The sequence below is a fragment of the Panulirus ornatus genome, chromosome 12 (genome assembly GCF_036320965.1).
Source record: "Panulirus ornatus isolate Po-2019 chromosome 12, ASM3632096v1, whole genome shotgun sequence".
Lineage (NCBI taxonomy): Eukaryota > Metazoa > Arthropoda > Malacostraca > Decapoda > Palinuridae > Panulirus > Panulirus ornatus.
In genome coordinates this window covers 52,096,686-52,119,711 of record NC_092235.1, presented here as the reverse complement: position 1 = coordinate 52,119,711, position 23,026 = coordinate 52,096,686, and the positions used below count along the sequence as shown (strand labels likewise).

Sequence of the window (23,026 nt, the reverse complement as noted above, 5' to 3'; positions counted from 1 at the left end):
CACCAATCCCTTCCCTTCCCCCTTCCCCGCCTCTTCCTCCCCCCCGAGGGGCCTGTGTTGGACTGCCCAGGTGTGTGTGTGTGTGTGTGTGTGTGTGTGTGTGTGTGACGTCAGCAGCCACCATCCCCCTCCCGTCGTCCGTCCTCCCTCTCCCAGTAATGGGATTTTTGAATATTCCAACACTCAGTCGGAAGGTCTTCATCCCCTCAGCTCTACACCAGTCCAATCCCAAATCCCACTCCCTACACCCAGTATCCCCCCCAGTGCAAGCCTCCAACCCCAGCTGCAACCCCCCACCCCACCCCCTGCAACATCAGAGGATAGTACCAACATTACCATCCTTCCATCCCTCTATCCCCCCCTTTGCCTCCCCTTTTCGCTCTTATTCCACTCTTCCTTCCCCATTTTCGTCGTTATTCCACCCTCCCTTCCCCCTTCTGTCCAACCTTTCAGGTCCTGCTTTACCTACCCCAACTCCTATCCTGTTTCTTCTATCCCATTTCTTCATCTTCCCCTCCTGCTCATCCTTGTTCCATTCCCCTAGCCCCTTCTTTCCTCTATTTTCTATCTCATTCTAGTTACTCCTCTTTCTCCTACCCTTCCACGACCCATTCCATTTCATGTACCCCTTCTCTCCCGTTTCCTCTGTCCCACACCGTACTTGCCCATTTTTCCTCCTTCCCTTTTTTCTACCCTACTTACCCCTTTCCCTCCCTCTTCTTCCGTCCCTCGCCACCCTCCTCCCTCAAAGTTCACCACCCTTAGAGTGGGGCAACTGGCCACCACCACCTCCGCCCGGGCCTCTTCACGAGATGGTATCACCCACCTTCCTCTCCACCCCCACCCCCTTAGCATCACCCAGACACACCGCCCATTAATGGTATGGCCATCCCCTAGAGAGCGAGTTTACCCAAATACCAAGTGAATGATGGTGTTTACCGAGAGGAAGTGAAGTAGAGGAAAGGGTGGTGGAGGCGGAGGGAATGAGAGGAGAGGCCATGGGGGAGGAAAGAGAGCAGGAAGGTGAGAGAGAGAGGAGGAGGAGGGGTGGGGAGGGAACGTTTCTTCCTTCAGTAAAATCTTGGGTAAAGTGTCGCTGGAATGCCCTCGTCCCACGTGTGAGGCTGGCAGAGTGTCCAGGTCTAATACTCCTGTTGCTCCTCCTCCTCTTTTTCCTCCTCCTCCTCCCTCTTTTTCCTCCTCCTCCTCCTCCCTCTTTTTCTATGAAAAAAGTATAAATTAAGCTTTTGTTTGGCCTATGTTAGTGCGAATTTGTCATAAATTATACGAGTTCTGGAAAGTTGGGCGGCAGGGTGTTGCTCTGTGGCCGACGGTGTAAGTTTGAGGCCAACACGGGGCTAACTCTATATTAACCACTTCCCACTCCACCACCGCCACACCTTACCCCACCACCACCCTTTCCCCTCCACCACCACCACCGCCGCACCACCGCTCTCTCTCCCTCCAAGAGAGGAAGAGAGAGAGAGAGAGAGAGAGAGAGAGAGAGAGAGAGAGAGAGAGAGAGAGAGAGAGAGAGAGAGTCGTCGGTACATATCATTCTCACATTTATCCCTTCGTTGATTTCAAACCAGTGTTTTCCTCGTCAGCGCTTCCGGCATTACATGTCGCTACTGTATTGGTAGTACCTGTCTAAGGTCCAGCGTGTCGATGCCCTTTCCATGTCGACGTTGGTTTCCAACCCCCGGGGCCATTCTCTTAAACCTCTCGTAGCCACGACAGTACGGTACACTCTCGAGGTGGACGGTGCGACCCGTGGGTTTGTTTAGGGGTGTTTCATCAGGCTCAAGGGTCAGAGTACCTTCGTGGTGAAGAAGGGAGGGGGGGGGGGGGGGGTCAAACCATGAGGTATGATATATATATATTTTATGAATAATGGCCAGTGTAAAAGGCCAGCCTTTTTCTGCACTCACCTTTTTTTTTATCTCTTCTTGAATATATCCCCCTCAATAGCCATGCGCTAAGGGGGTGTTGATACCCTCTTTAAGTTCTGCAGTTTTTTTATACAATCGAAAAGTCTTAAATGAACCTGACACACAATAATGATATTGAGAGACCTGTTCCATAACCTTATAAAGTCAAAAAAAAAAAAAAAATCCTAATTCCTTTTCAACCACCCTTTTATGACTGGCATGAGGTTGCTGCCCTCCTCCTGTTTTGCAGGTATTATTTCGACCACTGCTATTGTCACTTGGCAGCATATCTCCATACCACCAAGTCACCCATGCAGGTATTATTTCGACCACTGCTATTGTCAGTTGGCAGCATATCTCCATACCACCAAGTCACCCATGGCACGCACCTGGCTGCTGTTTCCCCTCAGACCGTGTGTGGAAATTAACCATACGAGGATTGGCCGTTGCGTTATAACCCCCCCACCCCATTCGAACAGCCAGGCTGTGAATCTTTCTTTCTTGTGTCTCTTCCTCCTTGCATAACCTTTCTACCTTTTAGAATTAGGTCTATGAACACCAGGGGAGCTATCATTGATCTCATTTGTCTCCCATGCTCTGCTTTTTCTATATTTGAGACGCCCATGAAAATCCTTGAAAAAAAAATACAAAGTATAATCCGCTTCACGTTTTACGAACAGTAAATTGCCATCTCATGTAACAAGCCTCGGAAGCAATTTCTTCTGTCGAAGTATTATTTTCTCACCGTCACATTGGTCTCAGGCGCTATGGTCTAGAATCACATTTGTTTTTCATGTGGAAACTATACTTACTGACGGATTCCAAAGTGTTAATGAGATTTTTTTCATTACATCTTTACATATACATATATATATATATATATATATATATATATATATATATATATATATATATATATATATATATGCGCATGTAACAATCGCCCCGGGAAGAAAATAATTGTTGCATATAACTTCACGGTAAGCTGAAGGTTCTGCATTATATATATATATATATATATATATATATATATATATATATATATATATATATATATACTAGAAATTTTAAAATAGCATTTCATTATCTATTTAACTTTCATATGCGTTTTATGTAGTGACTGGTTCACTGTACTACACTCCTTCAGCTCTTCCCTCAGTCAGCTGATAAACTTTATAACCTCCTTATCATCCTCATGTGCTTATTGCACATGCTTCCCGTGTGTGTGTGTGTGTGTGTGTGTGTGTGTGTGTGAGGGGTCTGAGCCTGAGCTCTTTGACTTACCGCTTGTGGGCTGGACAGATGTTTCTCCTGACACCTGCTATGTTGTGCCTTGTTTACAAACACATGGACGGCATAAATCCTCCGTGTCTTTCATAATAGATGGTGTGGCCAGCACACCTGTACACCTCAACTGTTGCCACGTGTGTTCACCGCCTGACCCACCATCACGAAGTTTGCAACGTACAACTTTCCTTCCACTATCACAACGACCGTCGTCCCAGTACTGTTTGCATAACATCTATTGTATCACTGTTTCACCTCTCCTCTCCCAGAGAACTGTGTGTGTGTGTGTGTGTGTGTGTGTGTGTGTGTGTGTCCCTGTGCCGTATGTATCAGTGAGTGTCTCCTTACATGTGTCCCTCCATGTCTTTCTATGTAACATATAAATCTCTCTCGCCCTCCTTCCCGTACTTGATATATCATATGGTGTTTCCTACACGTATATGAGATGCTTCTCTCCTCCTCCTCCTGCCCGTACATAACAAACGTCTGTGTGTGTGTCTGGTGCATGTATCAGATGTTGTCTCCCTCACTTGTCCTTGTATAACGTATCTCTCTCTCCGTTTCTGCTGTACGGCTGAGATAGTGTCTCAAACACATTTATGAAATGCTCCTCGTCTCCTCATATATTATGTCTCCATCTCTGTCTCATGTATCAGATGGTGTCTCCCTCACATATATAACGTACGTGTGTGTGTCTCTCTCTGTCTCTGCAGTATATCTCAGGTGTTGTCTCTCTCGACAGACTATTCGGCACGACGGGGCACTGCGCCGCCTGCAACAAGTTGATCCCTGCCTTTGAGATGGTTATGAGAGCGAAGACCAACGTCTACCACCTCGAGTGTTTCGCCTGCCAACAGTGTAACCACAGGTGGGTGGGGGTCCCTTTTGCCGCCATACCCATGGCCTGCGGCTGGGTGTAGGTTTGACACAAGTGGGGTAGATGGTCGTGGTTAAGACCCCTGGCCTGTAAGTGGATGTAGGTATAACGCAAGGTAGGGGTCCTCTGACTACACCCGTGGCCTCCAGATGTGTACTGGGTGTAGGTGTATCATCAGCGGGTCCATCTGCCACCACACACCAGTGACGTAGAAGGTGGAGATGCAACAGAAGAGTTCTTAAGCCGTGTACTGGGATTGTCTGTGTGTAGCGCGTCGGCCGTGAACTGGGTATGGGTGTAACACTGTCCCTCTAGGAGGTACTGGGAGATGACCAGTAACTCTGTTGTGGTTAGTAAGGTGTACTGCCACCACTACTGTTCCAGTTTGCATGGTGATTAAACGCTATGTGGCTGCTTTCTTAACCCTCACACACACACACAAACACATACACACACAAATGCACACACGCACACAAAATTGATTATAATCCACCCACATCAATCTCTAGCCTAATCCCCCTTTCATTCTTAACCACATTCTATCTTCGCCCTAATCGCCTTCACCCCAACCCAACTCCAGCCTAATCCCCTTCACCCCTAACCCAACTCCACCTTAATCCCCTTCACTCACAACCCAACCTCAGTGTAATTCCCAGCACCTCAACACTAATCCCTTCACCCCAGCACTAATCCCTTCACCCCAGCACTAATCCCTTCACCCCAGCACTAATCCCTTCACCCCAACCAATCTTCAGTCTAACTCCCCTTCTCCCTCCCCCCTCCTCCTCCCCCACTCCAACCCATCTCAGCCTCATGCTAACCCCCATCATCATCCTAACACCACAGCTCTCCCCCTCCTTCCACACCTTCCAACCCCAGCCTACCCCCAGCTGTCCCCAGCTTCGCTCCTACAAATATTCATGTTGTTACCCTGATGCTGGTCAGATCGAACCTTTGCTTCTTTGAAATTGAAATAAGTAAGATTCAATATCCCGGTGAGCGGATTCTCCCCCTTCCCCCCTTCCCTTCCAACCCCCTGCCTACACACACACACACACACACACACACACACACACATCTCGACAAAGTTTTCACTGGTGCTACGAAATCACAAAATGCTTATTTGTAGAAAGTTGTGAGGGAAGGACATATCGAGGTAATTGTGGAGATATTTTTTTTTTCTCTCTCTCTCTTGTATGGGCGAGTGCGGGGAAGGGTGAGGCTTCTGCTGGCTGTGGTGTGGTGGGAGGAGTCAAACGCCTTGGGTTTTGTGAGGAGGTGTGGGTTAGGTTGTGGCTGAGATGAGGGGGGAGGGAGAGGAGGAGGTTGTGGGAAAGAGACAGGGACTTGGATGTCTCATGTGCAGGTTCTGTTTCTCTCTGTCTGTCTGTCTGTCTGTCTTCATTGCTGTCATTTCTGTATGACAATTATTAACATTATCAGTATTATATTTCTGTCCGTTTTACCTCCTTTGTTCTCTCTCTCTCTCTCTCTCTCTCTCTCTCTCTCTCTCTCTCTCTCTCTAACACAATCAAGAATACGTTGCCTCAGTAAAACCAACAGGCTGGCATCACCCACCGCTGTATACATAACTAAAACCTACATACGAAGTCGACACCTTCATAAGGCACACGTACATGGCACATCCTGCAGTTAGAAATGAGTGCATCATTGCTTATTTTAATACTCCTTTAAACACACACATGCTAGAAAAAAAAAATGCGCAGTTTTCTTTCATTCAGGATTTCCTTCCTTCCTATAAAGAATATTATCAGCGTTGTTGAGGCGTTTATGGGCTTAGATCATGGAGGGGTGACCCTTTTAAATATCAGGCCAGCCAGTATGTGAGAGAGATAGCCAGTGCCGGGCGTCTGTCCACCTCAAGTGTGACGCGAACTCGGCCCAGAAGTTTTGATGCTGGTGGAAGTGAAGGAAGGGTTACGGGTGGGAGGAGGAGGAGGAGAGGGTGGCGAGTGTGTGTGTGTGTGTGTGTGTGTTTGTGTGGGGAGGTTGGGTTGGTGGGTGGGTGGGGGATGGAGGAGGCTAGCGGGGGCATAACAAGGCTGCAACACACACCCCACCGCCCACCGCTGTTAATATAAACCGTCAGCCCACCGCGCCGTCTTGTAACACCGAGACGAAAATGCAAATCATTCAATTTTCCCCCCGCTTCTCAATATTGCATACACAAGCAAACTGCCATCTGGTGCCATCGCGCGCAACTAAAGCCGCGTGCGAATCGCAGCAGCTGACTCTGGATTCCTCTGCTCGTGTTTGCTTATTTCAGAGAGAAATGTTAAATCTTCTTCCTATATAACCAAAGCCAGCTTTTCAATCCGAAGTAAGTAGTTTCGATCGTTCAAGTCGCAATGGATTCGGCGGTTTAGCGGTAAATTCACCGGTTATTTGATTCCATCCGGAGAATTCGGACGAAGTGAGAATTACACCTGACGAGTTATATTGGAGATTTGGGACGCCGAGCGCGGGAAATGTTCAGAAGATTCAAGTGTTGGGGATATATTGGGTAGCATGTGGTACCGTTTTTCACACTCGTGTTAAAAATGGTTACGAATCTTCCTCAAAACTTCTTCATTTTCCCTAAAGCCATCAGCTAAAGAGAGAGAGAGAGAGAGAGAGAGAGAGAGAGAGAGAGAGAGAGAGAGAGAGAGAGAGAGAGAGCCTACCTACCTACCTACGAGTACTAACGACCAACGACGAGGGTTTGCTATGAGGCAGGACCTGCGCGTTTAGAGAGAGAGAGAGAGAGAGAGAGAGAGAGAGAGAGAGAGAGACTGACTCTCTCTCTATGCCGGGTGAGAATAATTGTGCGGGGCAGGAGTATTGTGACGGATGGGTTCGGGCGGCTGGCAGCGGGGTTTTCCGAGAGTACTGGCCGGCAGCCGGCCGCCCGCCAGCCAGCCGGCCTGCCTGCCTGTCCACCCGCTGGCTCATAGAAAATGGAACGTCCAAGACGCTAGACTCCTTCATGACTTCATTATATTCTTCCTTCGAAGGAGAAAGACCAGTAGCTCTTACCGGCAGGCAATACAGACATGCTATACAGTCATACGTCGATGCCAGACACTATAATCACGCTGCTCCTGTAGAAAATACAGTACAAAAGTAAATACAGCTACACTACTGCATTATACTGTTATCGTACCGCATGCGTAGACGCGGCGTTGCTGCCATGCACGCTCACACCACCCTCAAGCAGACCGTACATTGATCCTAAGCAATTTATATATATTATGTAACTATTACTGAAACCTTCCCAGTTCTGTAATATCTCAACTATGTATTTTCAGTCGAATGGCCAGGCTGAAGTCACAAAGTCGTTCATTATTATTACATGTACAGTACTGAAACTCGACACTGCACGCGTTACGTTACCAGGAAGCGTACTCACTGTACTACAAGGATGTACACTCGTACTCCTCCATCGTACTTAGTGCCCTGTTTAAACCCCCTGGCCATGGGGACTTCCCATGCGTGTTACGCTCTTTGGTTGATTATTGTAGTGTGTGTGTGTGTGTGTGTGTGTGTGTGTCCTGGCTGGCCAGTCAGCTCAAGCTGTTGAGCAGCTTGAATGTAATTATTTGTAAATAGAGGAAAAAAAAAAGTGTGTCACAGAATTAGAACCATATTGGCACTACACACTGACAAACGTTCTCACGAACGTACATACACACACACTCACACACTCTCTCTCTCTCTCTCTCTCTCTCTCTCTCTCTCTCTCTCTCTCTCTCTCTCTCTCTCTCCACACACACACACACATAAGCATCAATAACCTGGACTCTGGACACGAGGGCGGTGCAAGAAGTGTGTACAGGATCGGCCCAATAGTTTTAGGCTGGGGGGGGGGTTGAGGTGAGGGAGGGGGGCAGGAGGAGGAGGGGGTTGGATGGTAGAGGCCGCCGACTTGTCTGTGCAATGAAAACACGGCTCCCAGTAGGCCATATTTCAAGGTGGGTTTTCTTCTCCTGATTGTCTTATTTTTCCTCTTATTTGTCTTATTGCTATCTTATTGAATTCTAGAATGCGATATTTATGGAGGGTGATTAGTTAGCCTGACACCGCAGCCAATAGGTTTACGTAGAGGGGAGGGGGTGGGGGGGAGGGCCGGTCGAGGCGAAGGAGGAGGAGGGAGGACGAAGGAGTGAAGGAGGAGGAGGAGGAAGGAGGAGGGGTTGTATTTGAGCCTGCTCTGTTTATGAATAAAATAAGCGATCCTAAATGGAATATAAATCGGGCCTTCTTAAATTGATGTATTGATGTTCACCGTTATCGGATACTCCCGGGGAAGTGGGAGAGCTCTCTCTCTCTCTCTCTCTCTCTCTCTCTCTCTCTCTCTCTCTCTCTCTCTCTCTCAGATCCTGCAGCCCCACAACAGTCTTCACAGACTTCATCCAATATCACATCTGAAAAATTCGATTTTAAACAGATACATCTTCGCTTTCGTGCAATTTGTTATTATTTTTTTTTTCTTTTCGCTCACCGCTCTTACCAGGTGCGCGCGCGCGCGTGCGTCTGTGTGTGTGTGTGTGTGTGTGTGTGTGTGTGTTTGGGGGTACAGGATATCTCTCTCTCCCCCACGCACGCACCCCTCCTCCTCCTCCCTCCGTCGTCTCGTACGTCCTAGCCAATAGATTTAGACCCGCACATCGGGGGCCTGGGTTGTCTATAGGAGGAAAAGATCGCTCTCGGAGGAACACTACGTTACTACCCCACACACACACACACACACACACACACACACACACACACACACACACACACTGTGCCTCCGTCTGCCAGTCTTTCAGGGTCCGAGGCGAGCTTGTGTGGTCACGTGGGGGGAGGGGGAGGGTGCATAGGATGTGTGCGGGCATGAAGGTCCATAGCAGGTATGCGGATATGTATGTGCATGGTTTGGTATGCGGACGTGGGGGCGCATGTTTGGTATGCGGACGTGAGGGCGCATGGTGAGGTGTGCGGACGTAGGGGGCGCATGGGTAGGTATGCGGATGTGGGGGCGCATGGTTTGGTATGCGGACGTGGGGGCGCATGGTTTGGTATGCGGATGTGGGGGCGCATGGTGAGGTGTGCGGACGTAGGGGCGCATGGGTAGGTGTGCGGACATGGGCGCATAGGTGTGGTGTCCTTGCAAACATCGGGGTGACAGGAGAGCTTACGGGGAATTGGTCTGAGCAGGCAGTAACACCCCAGCAGGCCACGGGGAGCACGTCACCAGCAGGCCTTAAGGAACACACCAGCAGCAAGGCCACAAGGAACACGTCATCAGCATGCCACAAGGAACACGTCACCAGCAGGCCACAAGGAACACGTCACCAGCAGGCCTTAAGGAACACGTCACCAGCAGGCCTTAAGGAACACGCCAGGAGCAAGGCCACAAGGAACACGTCAGCAGCAGGGCTCAAGGAACACGTCAGCAGCAGGCCTCAAGGAACACGTCAGCAGCAGGCCACAAGGAACACGTCAGCAGCAGGCCACAAGGAACACGTCATCAGCAGCCCTCAAGGAACACGTCATCAGCAGGGCTCAAGGAACACGTCAGCAGCAGGCCACAAGGAACACGTCAGCAGCAGGCCACAAGGAACACGTCAGCAGCAGGCCACAAGGAACACGTCAGCAGTAGGCCACAAGGAACACCGTCAGCAGCAGGGCTCAAGGAGCACGTCAGCAGCAGGCCACAAGGAACACGTCAGCAGCAGGGCTCAAGGAGCACGTCAGCAGCAGGCCCCAAGGAACACGTCAGCAGCAGGCCACAAGGAACACGTCAGCAGCAGGCCACAAGGAACACGTCAGCAGCAGGCCACAAGGAACACGTCAACAGCAGGCCACAAGGAACACGTCAGCAGCAGGCCACAAGGAACACGTCAGCAGCAGGAGGTCCAGAAAGACCAAGACTTGCGTACGGTGCTGGTCCGGTCATAAGACCACGCCTACCGACTTATCCGCCTACCGACTGTAAGGGTGGAGTCCACGCTCCCCCACAACGGGATGGGCGCCCTCACGGCCAGGTGTGGCCTTCCAGGCTCTTGCCTCGACCCAAAGAATTTCCATTAGTTTGTGAAATCACCAAAGAAAACAATCAAGAGAAGCGTGGCGTTATTGAAGATACCTTTCCATGTGGATGGCTAATAGTGATTTTATTGTTTTATGGGTGGGATGGGGAAGGTTACTGTCGAGGGGTGGGGTGTGGGGGGAAGAAGGGGGTTGGAGTTGAAGGTTGGGGGGTTTAGAGTTGAGGGGTAAGTGGGTTTAGAGGGAGAGGTTTGTGTTGAGAGGTGGAGGGTTAGACGGGAGGGGGGGGGGATTAGTGTTGAAAATTGGGGGTTAGAGGGGAAGGTCAGTACTGAGGGGTGGCACTTAGAGGGAGAGGTTAGTGCTAACGGGTTAGAGGCTAATGTTGAGGATGGGAAGGGGGCGGGCGTGGAGAAGAGAAGTTAGTGTTGAAGAGGGAGGGAGAGATTGGAGGGTGAAGGAGTTCGTATTGGTGGAGAGGCGAGTGGGAGGTTGGACGGAAGAGAGGTTAGGGTTGTGGTACGGTAGATGTGGTTGTGAAGGTTAGTGTTGTGGTACGGTAGATGTGGTTGGGAAGGTTAGTATTGTGGTACGGTAGATGTGGTTGTGAAGGTTAGTGTTGTGGTAGATGTGGTTGTGAAGGTTAGTGTTGTCGTAGATGTGGTTGTGAAGGTTAGTGTTGTGGTAGATGTGGTTGGGAAGGTTAGTGTTGTGGTAGATGTGGTTGGGAAGGTTAGTGTTGTGGTAGGATGGTGGAGGAGGCACATGGAGAGGTTAGTGTTCGGGAACGGTGGAGGTTGAAGAGGCTAGTTCTGGAGTGGAGGTTGGAGAGGTTAGTGCTGGTGGTGGTGTTGGCGGTGGGCTGTTGTGGGAGGGAGGGAAAGGGAGAGGAGGGAGGGGAAACAGGTTTCTAATCGTTTTGTTTACGATGTTATTGTGATCAAAGGAAAAGATGTGTAATCCTCTTTACCACTCACTTCCCCACTCATAAAATGATGGTTCGCAAGCCTTGCCTAACTACCGGATGCAATGAAGGGAAAAAAAAAAAAGTGGTTTTAGTCTGCCCTGAACTGTGACCCGTCGGTGACGTCATCGAGTGGTGAGGTCATTCAAGGGCTTCTGACTTCAGCAGGGGAGGAGGCCCGGTAACGCTCTACCTCAGGTTAGGACGTCATTCAGCCGTGGTGCGTGTATGAAAATGTCCCGTTGCTTCGAACACTGCTCGACACCCATGCCGTCATGACCAGACATGTATCATTCATTTTTTTATTCACCACACCTTTCTCGCCCCCCACCCCCACACCTTTTCCCCCAACCCCCCCCCCCCCACACACAATTCATCAATTCCCCACACCTCTACCCCTTTTCCCAAGTCCCCCCTTTCACCGTCCCCACAACTTTCCTTCCCCCCCCCTCCCTCCCCCCTACACCTTTCCCCCCCACCCAGCCATTCAGCTGTGGATGAGGCGAGCTTCTCGGGGGTTAAAATACCGAGGAGGGAATTCATTGTCCGCGTAACATGAGTTCCAATTTTCCTTGACAATTTACATTTAATTATCGCGCGGAAATTGGCTTAGGGAAAAAAGTGGTCGGGGAGTAGGACGAGTGGCAACATCGGCGTGAGGTGCCAGTGAGGCTATTATCCCGTCATGCTGTAATATTTCTCCTTTTGTAACCGTTTTGACTGGGTTTTTATCCTGTAAATCTTTGTGCTTTCTCTCCCTTCCTCTCCCTCTCCTCTCCTCCCTCTCTCATGGCAAAATTTCCTCGTAGGTAGTCTCTCTCATATTTCTCTCTCTCTCTCTCTCTCTCTCTCTCTCTCTCTCTCTCTCTCTCTCTCTCTCTCTCTCTCTCACACACACACACACATTTTACCTGGCTGTTGTCACAGCCGTGTGTACCCAGGAGTAACAGATCTTGCACCTCTGGCACTCTGCGAGCGAGCAACTTGCTTCTCTCCACAAGCCACACAGCTGGTCCTCCCGTGCTATTGCTGCCCAGACTGCCGCTGCTTGTGTTGCTGTTACTGCTCCTGCTACTGCTCCTCCTCCCGTCCGACTTCGACAGCTGCTGCTGCTGCTGCTGTCTGGCCCCCCCTCAAAATAGCTGCCGCTGTGCCTGTTTCTGCGTCAACATTACAATATTAAAGCCACTGCGGTCGGTGCCGCTGTGAGAGCCCGTCCTGTCACCATTACCACGGGGAGGTACATTGGGTTTTGTGGGGACAGAGACCCCCTCGTCTCACATCAGGGACCTGGGTTCGATCCCTCGGGTAATCGCTTGTTAAAAGGTTCTTGCTCATTCTTACCAAAGACCCCTGGACTAACTAACTCGCTCACCCACTGCCCTCGCCTCTCTCTCTCTCTCTCTCTCTCTCTCTCTCTCTCTCTCTCTCTCTCTCTCTCCCTCCTTCCTCCCTGGGAATAAAGCCACATCTCTGGCCCGGGGAAACGAGGCAAATTGATAGGACAAGTACTGGGTACAACAATTACCGTGACCTCCGGCTAACGACATTTAGCTTCGTTGCCTTCGCCGTCGACGCCCTCCTCTTGACTCCCTCTGTTCCTCCTCCAACGGCGGCGTCGCTAGTGACCCCCTCCCCCCCTTCCCTCCATCACCTATACAGGTCCACTACTCACTTCGCACACCGGCATCTCTTCGTACCCCTGAGCGAACGTCGAGAGATGGGGACCTGAACGTCATCACCGACCTTCGTTCTTGTAAAGAAATAGACACATCCCAGCGGGAGGGACTTTAGGGGCTAAGTGTGGCGAAGAAGTGGACAGGATATGAATATTGCCTGAGGGGCTGTTTGGTTGATGTGCTAGGTCATGTTTGTGGTACCAGGACCTGGTAGGCGCAGCTGATTCTGTTGTGGCACGAGATGGTGGTGGCACTAATGGTGCTGGAACCAGGTCCTGTTGGGGTTGATGATTATGGTATCAGGTCCTGGACGGATGATTGTAGTACCAGGTCTTAGGGCCTGATGCCGGTGGTACGACACAAACCAAGTGATACCAGTGGTATCAAGTCTTAAGGTATGGATAAGGCTTGTGGTACCAGCTCGTGTCGGAACTGATGCTTGTGGTACCAGGTCCTGCTTGTGACGGTCCTACCCAAGCGGTTCATGTCTCCTGGTACCCTTGCACGGGTGGTCGTTGAACACATGCAGCCCTTGTGGTTCAAAACTCAGGCTTTCGCTCCACTGGTATGTCCATCTGAAAGAAGTCTTCCGTTATGTGAAGATATAGTCTCGTTTTATTTTTTCCTAGTTCCCTGGTGATCATTGTACGTACACATGTCACTGCTAGATGGGTGAAGAGGTTTTGGAGCAGATTTAATCTTTACCACTAAGTGGAGACGCGAGAAGCGTGTGAGGTTTGTAGCTGAGGATAATCCCGTCTTACGTTGACCAAAGGGGACCTCAGATACTGTCAAATGACCTCAGATACTTACAGGTTACCTCAGGTACATCCAGGTGACCTTATATACAGTCATATGACCTTACATACGGTCGTGAACTCTCACTCTTCTTGACCTCACATACAGTTATATGACCTCTGATACAAGCTGGTGACCCATGTAAAGCCGTTTTGAGCATAGCGTGTTTACATTCATGAACATGAAAAGCGACTTGATATGTTTACACCAGATGTTGTGCCACATATATTCGGTCTGTTGGTGGCCACATCTGCTGGTGGTGGTGGTTAGAGGAGACAACGAGCTGGTGGTGGAAGAGCTAGTCTACCCTAATTTCAGCCACCTCTTCATATAGTGTAAAGTGAAAAACAATTGCTCCTGGGGATGCACTGCTCTGTTTTTCTCTTCGTGTTTCTGTTTCGAACTTCCTTACTATCTACCAGCCTCTACTTCCTCCTCTATTCTTCCATCCTCCACTTTCCAGCATCCAAACCCTACCTCCTAACCCCCCCCCCTCTCCAACCTTAAGCTTCTGTCTATACTCCCTCCTAATACCTACTCCCATTCTAACCTCCAGTATCAAATATCTACCGGTTTCCAACCCCTTACCTCTCGCTCCCACCCCAACCTCCAGTTTCTACCCCCTACCCCACCTTCCAACCCCCCAACCCCCACCTTACCTGGGGCAGACGTATTTTCCCAGTAAGGAAATGTTTCCTGAACTGCGCATCCCCAGTCAGACGGGATTTAATGAAGAATGCAGTTCTGTAATTGCTCTGTTGGATGTATTTGAAAAATATTCCTTCCTTTTTGTTTTATTCTGAAATGATGACGAGAGCGATTTTGTTGTTTGTCTAGCAGGTGACGGCAAAGGAATTAGCACAGGGGTGGCCGCCACTCGCAAGTTATAAGTGGATTGCAGTGGAAGCGTAGCCTTGTGAACTAACCCTGGGAGGCACAGTGGTGCGTCCATGACATTTACCCCCCCGTGGGCTACACATACGTCCATGAAAGCTTACCCCGGGGGGATGTAACTGAGGGGCGTACACGAAAGCTGGCCCCAGGGGTTCAAAAGTACGATCATGAGAGCTAACCCCGGAGGCACGACCCATGACAGCAAACCCCTCGAGGTATTGAGGTATTACCATTTGAACTATCCCAGTGTTAGGCGTTTAACGATACTCCTGCGCAGGACGAAGCGCTGTAACCCTCCTGCGGATATAGTTTCGAGTCTCTTGTCTCTCGTATCGTCAACTGTAAGTTACAGCCTCGTGACTGCTGGAATACTTGTATGCACGCGAGAAAATGATACTCTGTATGTGTACTGGTAAGGCTATAGTGCTGCCGAAGGTGCCTGCGTCTCCTGATTTTACGTCTGAGGGGTGTAAAGACTTGCCCTGTAAGGAGGACCTTCAGCGAGGCTGAAGATTTTCAAATCGACGTCGCCGGGAGGCGGTGACTACATCCTCATCTTCTCTTGTAGTTGGTACCAGCAGAGCTAGGTCTCCGCGCTTGGCACGGGCACCGTGCATTATGACTGCCCGTGACCCTTGGTTGGTATGGGCACGGTGCCTGGCAGTGTGACCCCCCTAGTTTGATACTAGAAGTCCTTAATGGTCATCATTATCTGCGGCTGCTGGAGGAGGGCGCATGTCGACGAGCGTGAGGAACGGCGGGCGCTACGCAAGTTCCACCCGCGGGGCAACCGTGAGCGGCGCTGGCTGCGTCGGGGCCAGCAGCAGTGGCGGCGGCGGCAGAGTTATAATGGGGCCAGCACGTCGCTGCCGCCGCCGACCAGAAAGAGAGAGGTAATTGGAAATTCCTGGAGTGATGCTGCGACCCGGCCGAAGTGGCATAAGTTAACTTTTGTGTTACTCCGCTCAGGGGATTATTAAGGCACTCTGGTTAGGGCTTGTCAGGCTTTGTGTGTACTGTGTTTGTGTGTGTGTGTGTGTGTGTGTGTGTGTGTGTGTGTGTGTGTGTGTCGACAGTCGTGCTGAGGAGCATGTTTATGACGTGCACATTACTGATTTATGTATGACGCGCGATGCATTGGTACATATTCGCATGCGTTTCAGTGTATTTGTCTGTCTTTTGAAGTTGTGTCTGTTTATCCTTGGTTGCTCTCGAGTGTATGTACATGTGTGAGTTCGGATGCGTTTGTGTCTGCATGTGTGCGTGTGCGTCCTCATGATCTTTCGAGTACCTGCTCGTGGTGTCCTAGAGGTCGTACAATATTGTGTGTAGATTGGATTCGAATCTTGCATGTCGGCGATCACGGTCATAATAAGGAATGTCTGGCTGGCTGGTAGATAGACGACCCCCTCCCCCCTCCCACGGGGTAGATGGCCCCACCTCCGCTCCCGCACACTCCGTACCCTCTGCTCTTCCCTATAATTGACAGTCGAGGATGACCGATGCAGCCCTCCAATCTCACCTCTATAATTGGCAGCCCCGGAGAGCGGGCCGACTCCTTTAACAAGACTATCTTCCTCCTCCTCCTCCTCCTCCCGGAACTCCGACGGATCAGTAATACGGGGCACAGACCACCGCTCCGGAGCCAACCCCGTTCCTCCCAACTCCTCTTCGTGATTGTTAAGTTATAATCAAGACGCCTCTCCACCCTCCTCCTCCTCCTCCTCCTCCTCTCTCTTCACCCTTTCTTTCCCCACCCTCCTTAACCTCCCACTGTCCTTTCCTTTCCCTGTCCCATCCACCACCCCCCCTCTCCCCCACTTCTAGTAAAGAACCATTCTCTTTTACCATTCTGCATCACTTTCAGGATTTTAACACGAGACCTGTAATTACTTTGGCAAGAATTTATTAGTTTTCTATCTCCTTCCTGCCGCCTGGCATTGAAGGGTGTGCGATTTCCGGACTTTTCCCTCCCCGTGTGACTCTGTAAGACCCTTGTCATCATATCTTGTAACCTGAATTAATCAGAACTCGTCAGTTCGCCAACGCTCACCCGACGAAAACGAAGAGGCGGTAACAACTTTCCTGGAAGATTCAGCCTCCAGAAGAGGGGAAAAGAAAAAGAGGGTTGTTCCCTCATTCGAAAAGATCAGACGCTAAACAATTAAGTATAGTGAATAGAAACATGTTGGTTTATTGTAGAAAGGGGATTCAGGAGGCAATAGACGGCGCTTCGCTTACAAATGAATTCGATCTTGAGACAAGTTTGAGGTTTCCAGTACAACAGAAAGATGTAGAACACATACATAAAGGATTTAGGTGGAGAAAAGGATGTTTCCAGGATTACAAAACGCTTTAAGGTCAATACCCAAGGGATCTGGGAAAAACATAAAAGGGGGAGTTTCGATTTTACTGAAAGATTTAAAGTAAATAACCAAGGGATTTTGGGTGAACGCAAGAGGTTTTCCTTCACTACCGAAAGATTCGAATCAAATAATTAAGCGATTTGGATAAACACAGAAGGTTACCGAATTCAACGGTGAAGTTGAGGGTAATCATACAGGGGATCTGGGCTTACATAAAAGGGATATGACTATTGTATCGAGGTTGTCACCATCAGGAAGGGGATTACGTCGGTAATCCTGTGATCAGCGCTGTTATGATACTGCTGCTGTGGCCCTGGCAAAAAGTTTGATGGATGGAGGGCCCGCTCACGTGGGGTTGTATGTTGTCATTATGGGATTTTGGCCTTTATGGAGGAGGAGGAGGTACATTCGCTAAGTTAACAGCAGCTGCATCACGGGTGCCAGCAGCGCCCCCTCGGTGCAACTGCTGTGTTTACTGTTTCAACAGAGTTCCGAATACACCCTCCTCCCACTGTGTCAGCGAGACGGTGGTCATCAAGGCCGAAAATTGCAGTCGTACGTGTAATTTCAGGCCGTTGTAGCTGAATTTTGCCGTCAGGAGCAAGATGTTGGCTTTATGTAGCAAAGTTGCCGCTGGAGTAGCAGGTCCCTCGTCCTTGATGGCCGCTTTCCTTACCAACGTGGCTAAATTCAGTTCTCGCAGTCGCAGTTTCTATGCAAATCGAGACTGATTTTGTATCTTCTATGGTGAATATTGAGGACTCCTTCAGTGGATCTTCTCTCCCACCACACGAGTGGTTACAGTGGTGTGTCTGTTAGCCACCTGCGGCTTCTGCTGGAGCGCCGGCGCCGAGTTCCCTAGTCTGTCTGGCGAGTTCGATGTCTTGCTATGACGGGTTCTAACAGCCTGCCTGACGCAAGCGATCACCAAGGTACGTCGTGTGTTGTACGAATAACTTCCAGTGGCGAGGCTCTGCGGATTTTCATCTTTACTTGTGCACTGTGTCTGGTACATGCGTGCACTGTATCTGGTACTGGGGGAAGGGGAGTTGGGGGGGGGCGTCACACTCGTCCTGTAACCAAGCCAGCGAGCGAAGATGAGCGTCATGCACACACGCCCTTGTGGGGGAGGACTGACGTGACCTGTTAAGAGGAGTTCTCGCTAGTAATCCATTAGAGCGATCGGCTTCGCTAATCCCGTGATATGTAGTCTCTCTAATAATATCATCGTTTCCCCCTCACACCCCTCACACCCCCTTCCCCTTTCCCTTTCTCTACAGCTTTCTCCCACCCAATATGGCGCCTCCCATTTGCAGGATGACGTCACTTCCAAATGTTCTCAGATCAGCGGTCATCATCTGGTACCGACCTCGGGTGCTTTGGTCGAGGATTGTCATTCAGGCCAAAACTTGCGTTTACTTGTTAGGTTTCTTTGCGTGTGTGTGTGTGTGTGTGTGTGTGTGTGTGTGTGTGTGTGTCGGGGTAGACTATCGACATGTTTGGCTTATTTCTTGGCTTTCTGTAATGGCATCATTCTTGTGCCTTTGTTTACTCAACTATGTGTTAGGTTATATTTTTTTTACACTTAAGTATGATGTATTTGTTCTATCAGGTTGTCTTTGCGTCCTTATTTAAGCCTTTGTCTGTATTGGGAAAGAAGTTTTCTTTATTTTTCGTACGTCCTTTTTTTTCATAGTGAACGAGTTCCGTTTTATTTATATTTCTTTTTTTTTATTTCTGTGTGAACGAAAGGGAGAGGAGTCTCATTTTCTTGTCTTTGATGTTGAAAATTCGTTTGGAAGAGCAATGCAGCAGTGCATTATTTTGTACACAAATTCTCTCTCTCTCTCTCTCTCTCTCTCTCTCTCTCTCTCTCTCTCTCTCTCTCTCTCTTGGTATGTTTAATTTAAGGATAGGGAGGGAGGGAGGGAGGGAGCAGCACTCGCTCTTCTCGTAACCACTGAAGTTGGTGTAAGCTAGATCTACTGGGGTGGGCGCAGGAGTGACCCAACCACCACCCAACCACTCACGCACCCACCCACCACCACCACGCACCCACCATCACACATCCATTGCCCACCACTCGCCCACCCACCATCACGCACCCATTGCCCACCACTCACGCACCCACCACACGTTTGAAAAAAAAAAAAGAAAAAAGTTCTCTCGCCCAGGTGTTACGCATGTGTTTCGTGGGAGCAGAGGGAAGGGGGATGGGCTGAGTAATAGTAACAACAAATAAGAGTCATGAAGCATGATTATGAAACGTGTATTTACTGTTGTAACACTTTTGTGATAATTTGTGTGTTGGGGTATTATCAAGCTATATCACACCAGATGTGTGTGTGTGTGTTATACATGTGTTTATATATATATATATATATATATATATATATATATATATATATATATATGCGCTACCTCGCAAACGCGGGAGACAGCGACAAAGTAAAATAAATAAATAAAATAAATATATATATATATATATATATATATATATATATATATATATATATATATATATATATGTGTGTGTGTGTGTGTGTGTGTGTGTGTGTGTATATACTACGCCTGTATTTGGTTACAACTGAAAAGTCTCGTCTAGGACCTTCTCTCTCCAAACGAGTCAATATTTTCCATACTTTTGACTGGAATCCAGACTTGGTGGTACAGGAACTCAATAAAACGCTTCCTTTTGAATGTATACGATGATTATAGGTGTGTGTGTGTGTGTGTGTGTGTGTGTGTGTGTGTGTGTGTGTGTGTGCGTGTGTGTGTGTGTGTGTGTGTGTGTGTGTTACTGGACCTTGTCAACAATAAGTGGACGGAAAGGAGTATAGTCTCTTTAGGGGACCTTTCCATTCCAAAGGAGTCCATCACTTTCCCTCCTCATGTATGGAGTGGAGCCTCGAGGCCACAAGAGCCGTATGGTAAGGGACCCTTGTGCTGTATAAGAATAACAATAGTGAGAAGAATTTATTGGCATGGTCGTGGGCCATGTATTGTAGCTTCCACCAGAACACAGGTGTTGGCAGAGGAGGAGGAGTCGCCACAGCTGTTGTGTCAGGCGGGGAAAAATGTATAAACCTCAATTGCTGTTGTTCACACTCGCGCATACGCGCACATCCACACATTCTCTCTCTCTCTCTCTCTCTCTCTCTCTCTCTCTCTCTCTCTCTCTCTCTCTCTCTCTCTCCTCCGGCCTTAGCATGATACAGTCAGGATCAGACAACTGGTCCCTCGAGGAGAAAATCCATCCCCGCTTGGCCCCTTTCTTCTGGCCCCTAATGTTACTGGGTGATAATACAGGAGGGGAGGATCGATTCCCTTGATTGCGATTTAAAGTAGCTTTGGATTACCTATGTTTTCTCAGAAATTAATCTTAAATCATTTGATTATTCCCGAAAGTTAAGTTTACTATTGGTATTCACCTCCAGTTTACTAAATAAACTAACTTTCTTTTCGAATTTCTATCCTCGTCAATTGATGTATTTCTTTTATTTTAAAGGTGTTTACTTGACCACTTGAGGTACATTCTTCTCCTCTTAAAATCTGTACTTCTGCCGTCGACTGGTGAATTATCCTAAAAAGTTATTAAGGATTTGCCCCTGTAGAAATTATCTCCATCCACCCAGAAAAAAAAAAAAGTGTCTTTCCGTTCACCTGTAAGATATTTACTTCCCGTCATTAATATTTACTTCATCCCTTATAAAGCACATACCTCGTCCTCTCAAATATTTACATTCGCCTTTAATTCTTTACCTGTTCTCTTTAGACATTTACCACATCCCTTAAAATATTTACACAATCCTTAAAATATATAAATCCTTTCATAAGTATTTACCACTTCCCTCCATGTAATTACCCCCCCCCTCCCTCCCTTAAATTACTTATTTTACCCCTTAAAATATTTATTTTGCCTCCCCCCCCCCTCTCCTCTCCCTCTACTTTAATGTAAAAATCGCGCCTGAAAAACATGCCTGTCGCAATTAATCGACTTAGTCCTCGCCAACAACGCTCAAACTATTTAATTATTAGCCTCGCCAACACCTTCCTAAGTAATTAATTCCCCAACCTTTGCTGAAAAAAAAAAGCTTGGTAGCTGGCTCTGTTCCCTGACCCCCCTCCCCAGCACCCCGTAGTGATTACCACCCTCCCTCCCTCCCGCTCCGGTGTCCCTGGCCTGTGCCCCTGTTGACAGTTGGCCACGACAGGTACATCCTTAACAGGTACCCCTCTTCCCCCCACCCCATGACTAGTGCCCCATTCCGAGGTACCCCAAATTACTGGTGCCCTACCATGTTGGTTATTAACATTCTCTCTCTCTCTCTCTCTCTCTCTCTCTCTCTCTCTCTCTCTCTCTCTCTCTCTCTCTCTCTCTCTCCACTCGTTACTCCCTTTTTACTCCATCTCCTTCCTTTCTTCTTCTTCTTCCTTCTCTTCCTGAGAGATTTACTCTGCTGTTTTCACCCAATAAGGAGACCCTTTCGTTTTAACCTGGTACAATCGTCTCCTCCCCTTAACCTTCTTATAACTGGCCTTGAACCAGCTGCTCTAATGTCTCTTTCTCTCCTGTCCCATGGTAGACTCGACTCTTTCCTCAATCCCGTCTCTTGTAGGAACCGACTTCCTGCCATCGGTTCGTTCCTGTTCCTTTCCCTCACTCTACGGGAAAAATGATACTTCTGAGAGATGGGATTCCCTCTCTCACATCTCACGTTCCAGCTTCTGTCCCACCAGAGGACCTTCCTTCTCCGCCCATCCTCATTCCACCTGTCCGGTACCCTCTGTTCCACCTCCCCACCCACTCCAGAACACAGCACCACCCCTTCCCCCATTCCCTCCCTCGCCGCGTAACAAAGTCACAGAGCAGAGAACAACACAAATGCTGTAATTTTCATTTTATCAAAACTTTCTAATCTAGCAAATGCATTGCCCTTGCCGCCTGACGCGGTCTTCTATTGTTTTTGTAAGGGAAAAGGTGGAGAAGGAGGAGGAGGAGGAGGAGAGGTTCTGGACTGGAGAGAAGTGAGAGAAAGGAGGAAGAGAAGTTCTAGACCGAAGAAAGAGAGAGAGAGAGAGGAGAAAGATGTTCTGAACGAGAGAGAGAGAGAGAGAGAGAGAGAGAGAGAGAGAGAGAGAGAGAGAGAGAGAGAGAGAGAGGATGAGGAGAGACAAAGAGAGGCTCTGGACCAGGAGAGAGAGAGAGAGAGAGAGAGAGAGAGAGAGAGAGAGAGAGTGAGGAAGTTTTATAAATGCGAGGAAGAATTGGTGGTAATGATCTCTCACATTTAGAGATTACCTCCTACGCTGGAGAGGCACTCAAAACACGGCCACGACTCCCTCACGCGATTAGTCCAGGTTTATGGCCAATATTTTAGGAGATTTATTTTTTTTTTTTACCCCTCGCCGGCGAGGGGTTGATGGGGGGGGGGGGAGAAAGGACAGGGGACGGGAAAGATGTGACACGAAGAGAGAGAGAAAGAGGAAGGATGAGTTGGATGGAAGGGCTGGATGAAGAGTGAGGGAAGGGGGGGAGGGAGGGAGGTTCAACTCCTGGAACTGGAAACCTCTGCTACAGGAAGTTTCCATAGTTCCTTCCAGTAGAACACAGAACCACCCCTGAATACTTCAACGGAACACCATTCCAGTGAACGTTGTACCGTGTATCGTGCCCGTGGCAGGAACATGAATAAGGGAACAAATCTGTTCGTCTCCGACGGATCTGGACAACATCGTAACTCAACAGTGGACGTATGACGTCAGCAGTCTTCCAGGTCTTGAGACCATTGTCACGTAACAAGACTTGGATGGGCACCGGAGTGAATATATATATATATATATATATATATATATATATATATATATATATATTATTTATTTATTTATTTTGCTTTGTCGCTGTCTCCCGCGTTAGCGAGGTAGCGCAAGGAAACAGACGAAAGAATGGCCCAACCCACCCACATACACATGTATATACATACACGTCCACACACGCAAATATATATACCCATACATCTCAATGTACACATATATATACACACACAGACATATACATATATACACATGTACACAATTCATACTGTCTGCCTTAATCTATTCCCATCGCCACCCCGCCACACATGGAATAACAACCCCCTCCCCTTTCGTGTGTGCGAGGTAGCGCTAGGAAAAGACAACAAAGGCCACATTCGTTCACA

At 48.7% G+C, this 23,026-nt stretch overlaps 1 protein-coding gene across 4 annotated transcripts in view; it reads left to right on the top strand.

The window, feature by feature from the left end:
• The window catches only part of LOC139752058 (uncharacterized), a 385,663-nt gene that overhangs the window by 318,965 nt on the left and 43,672 nt on the right, over nucleotides 1–23,026 (top strand). For all 4 annotated transcript variants that reach the window (XM_071667892.1, XM_071667896.1, XM_071667895.1 and 1 more), the window contains one exon: nucleotides 3,961–4,086. In XM_071667892.1, coding sequence (XP_071523993.1) covers nucleotides 3,961–4,086 — 126 coding nt within the window. The remainder of the gene's footprint in view (nucleotides 1–3,960; nucleotides 4,087–23,026) is intronic.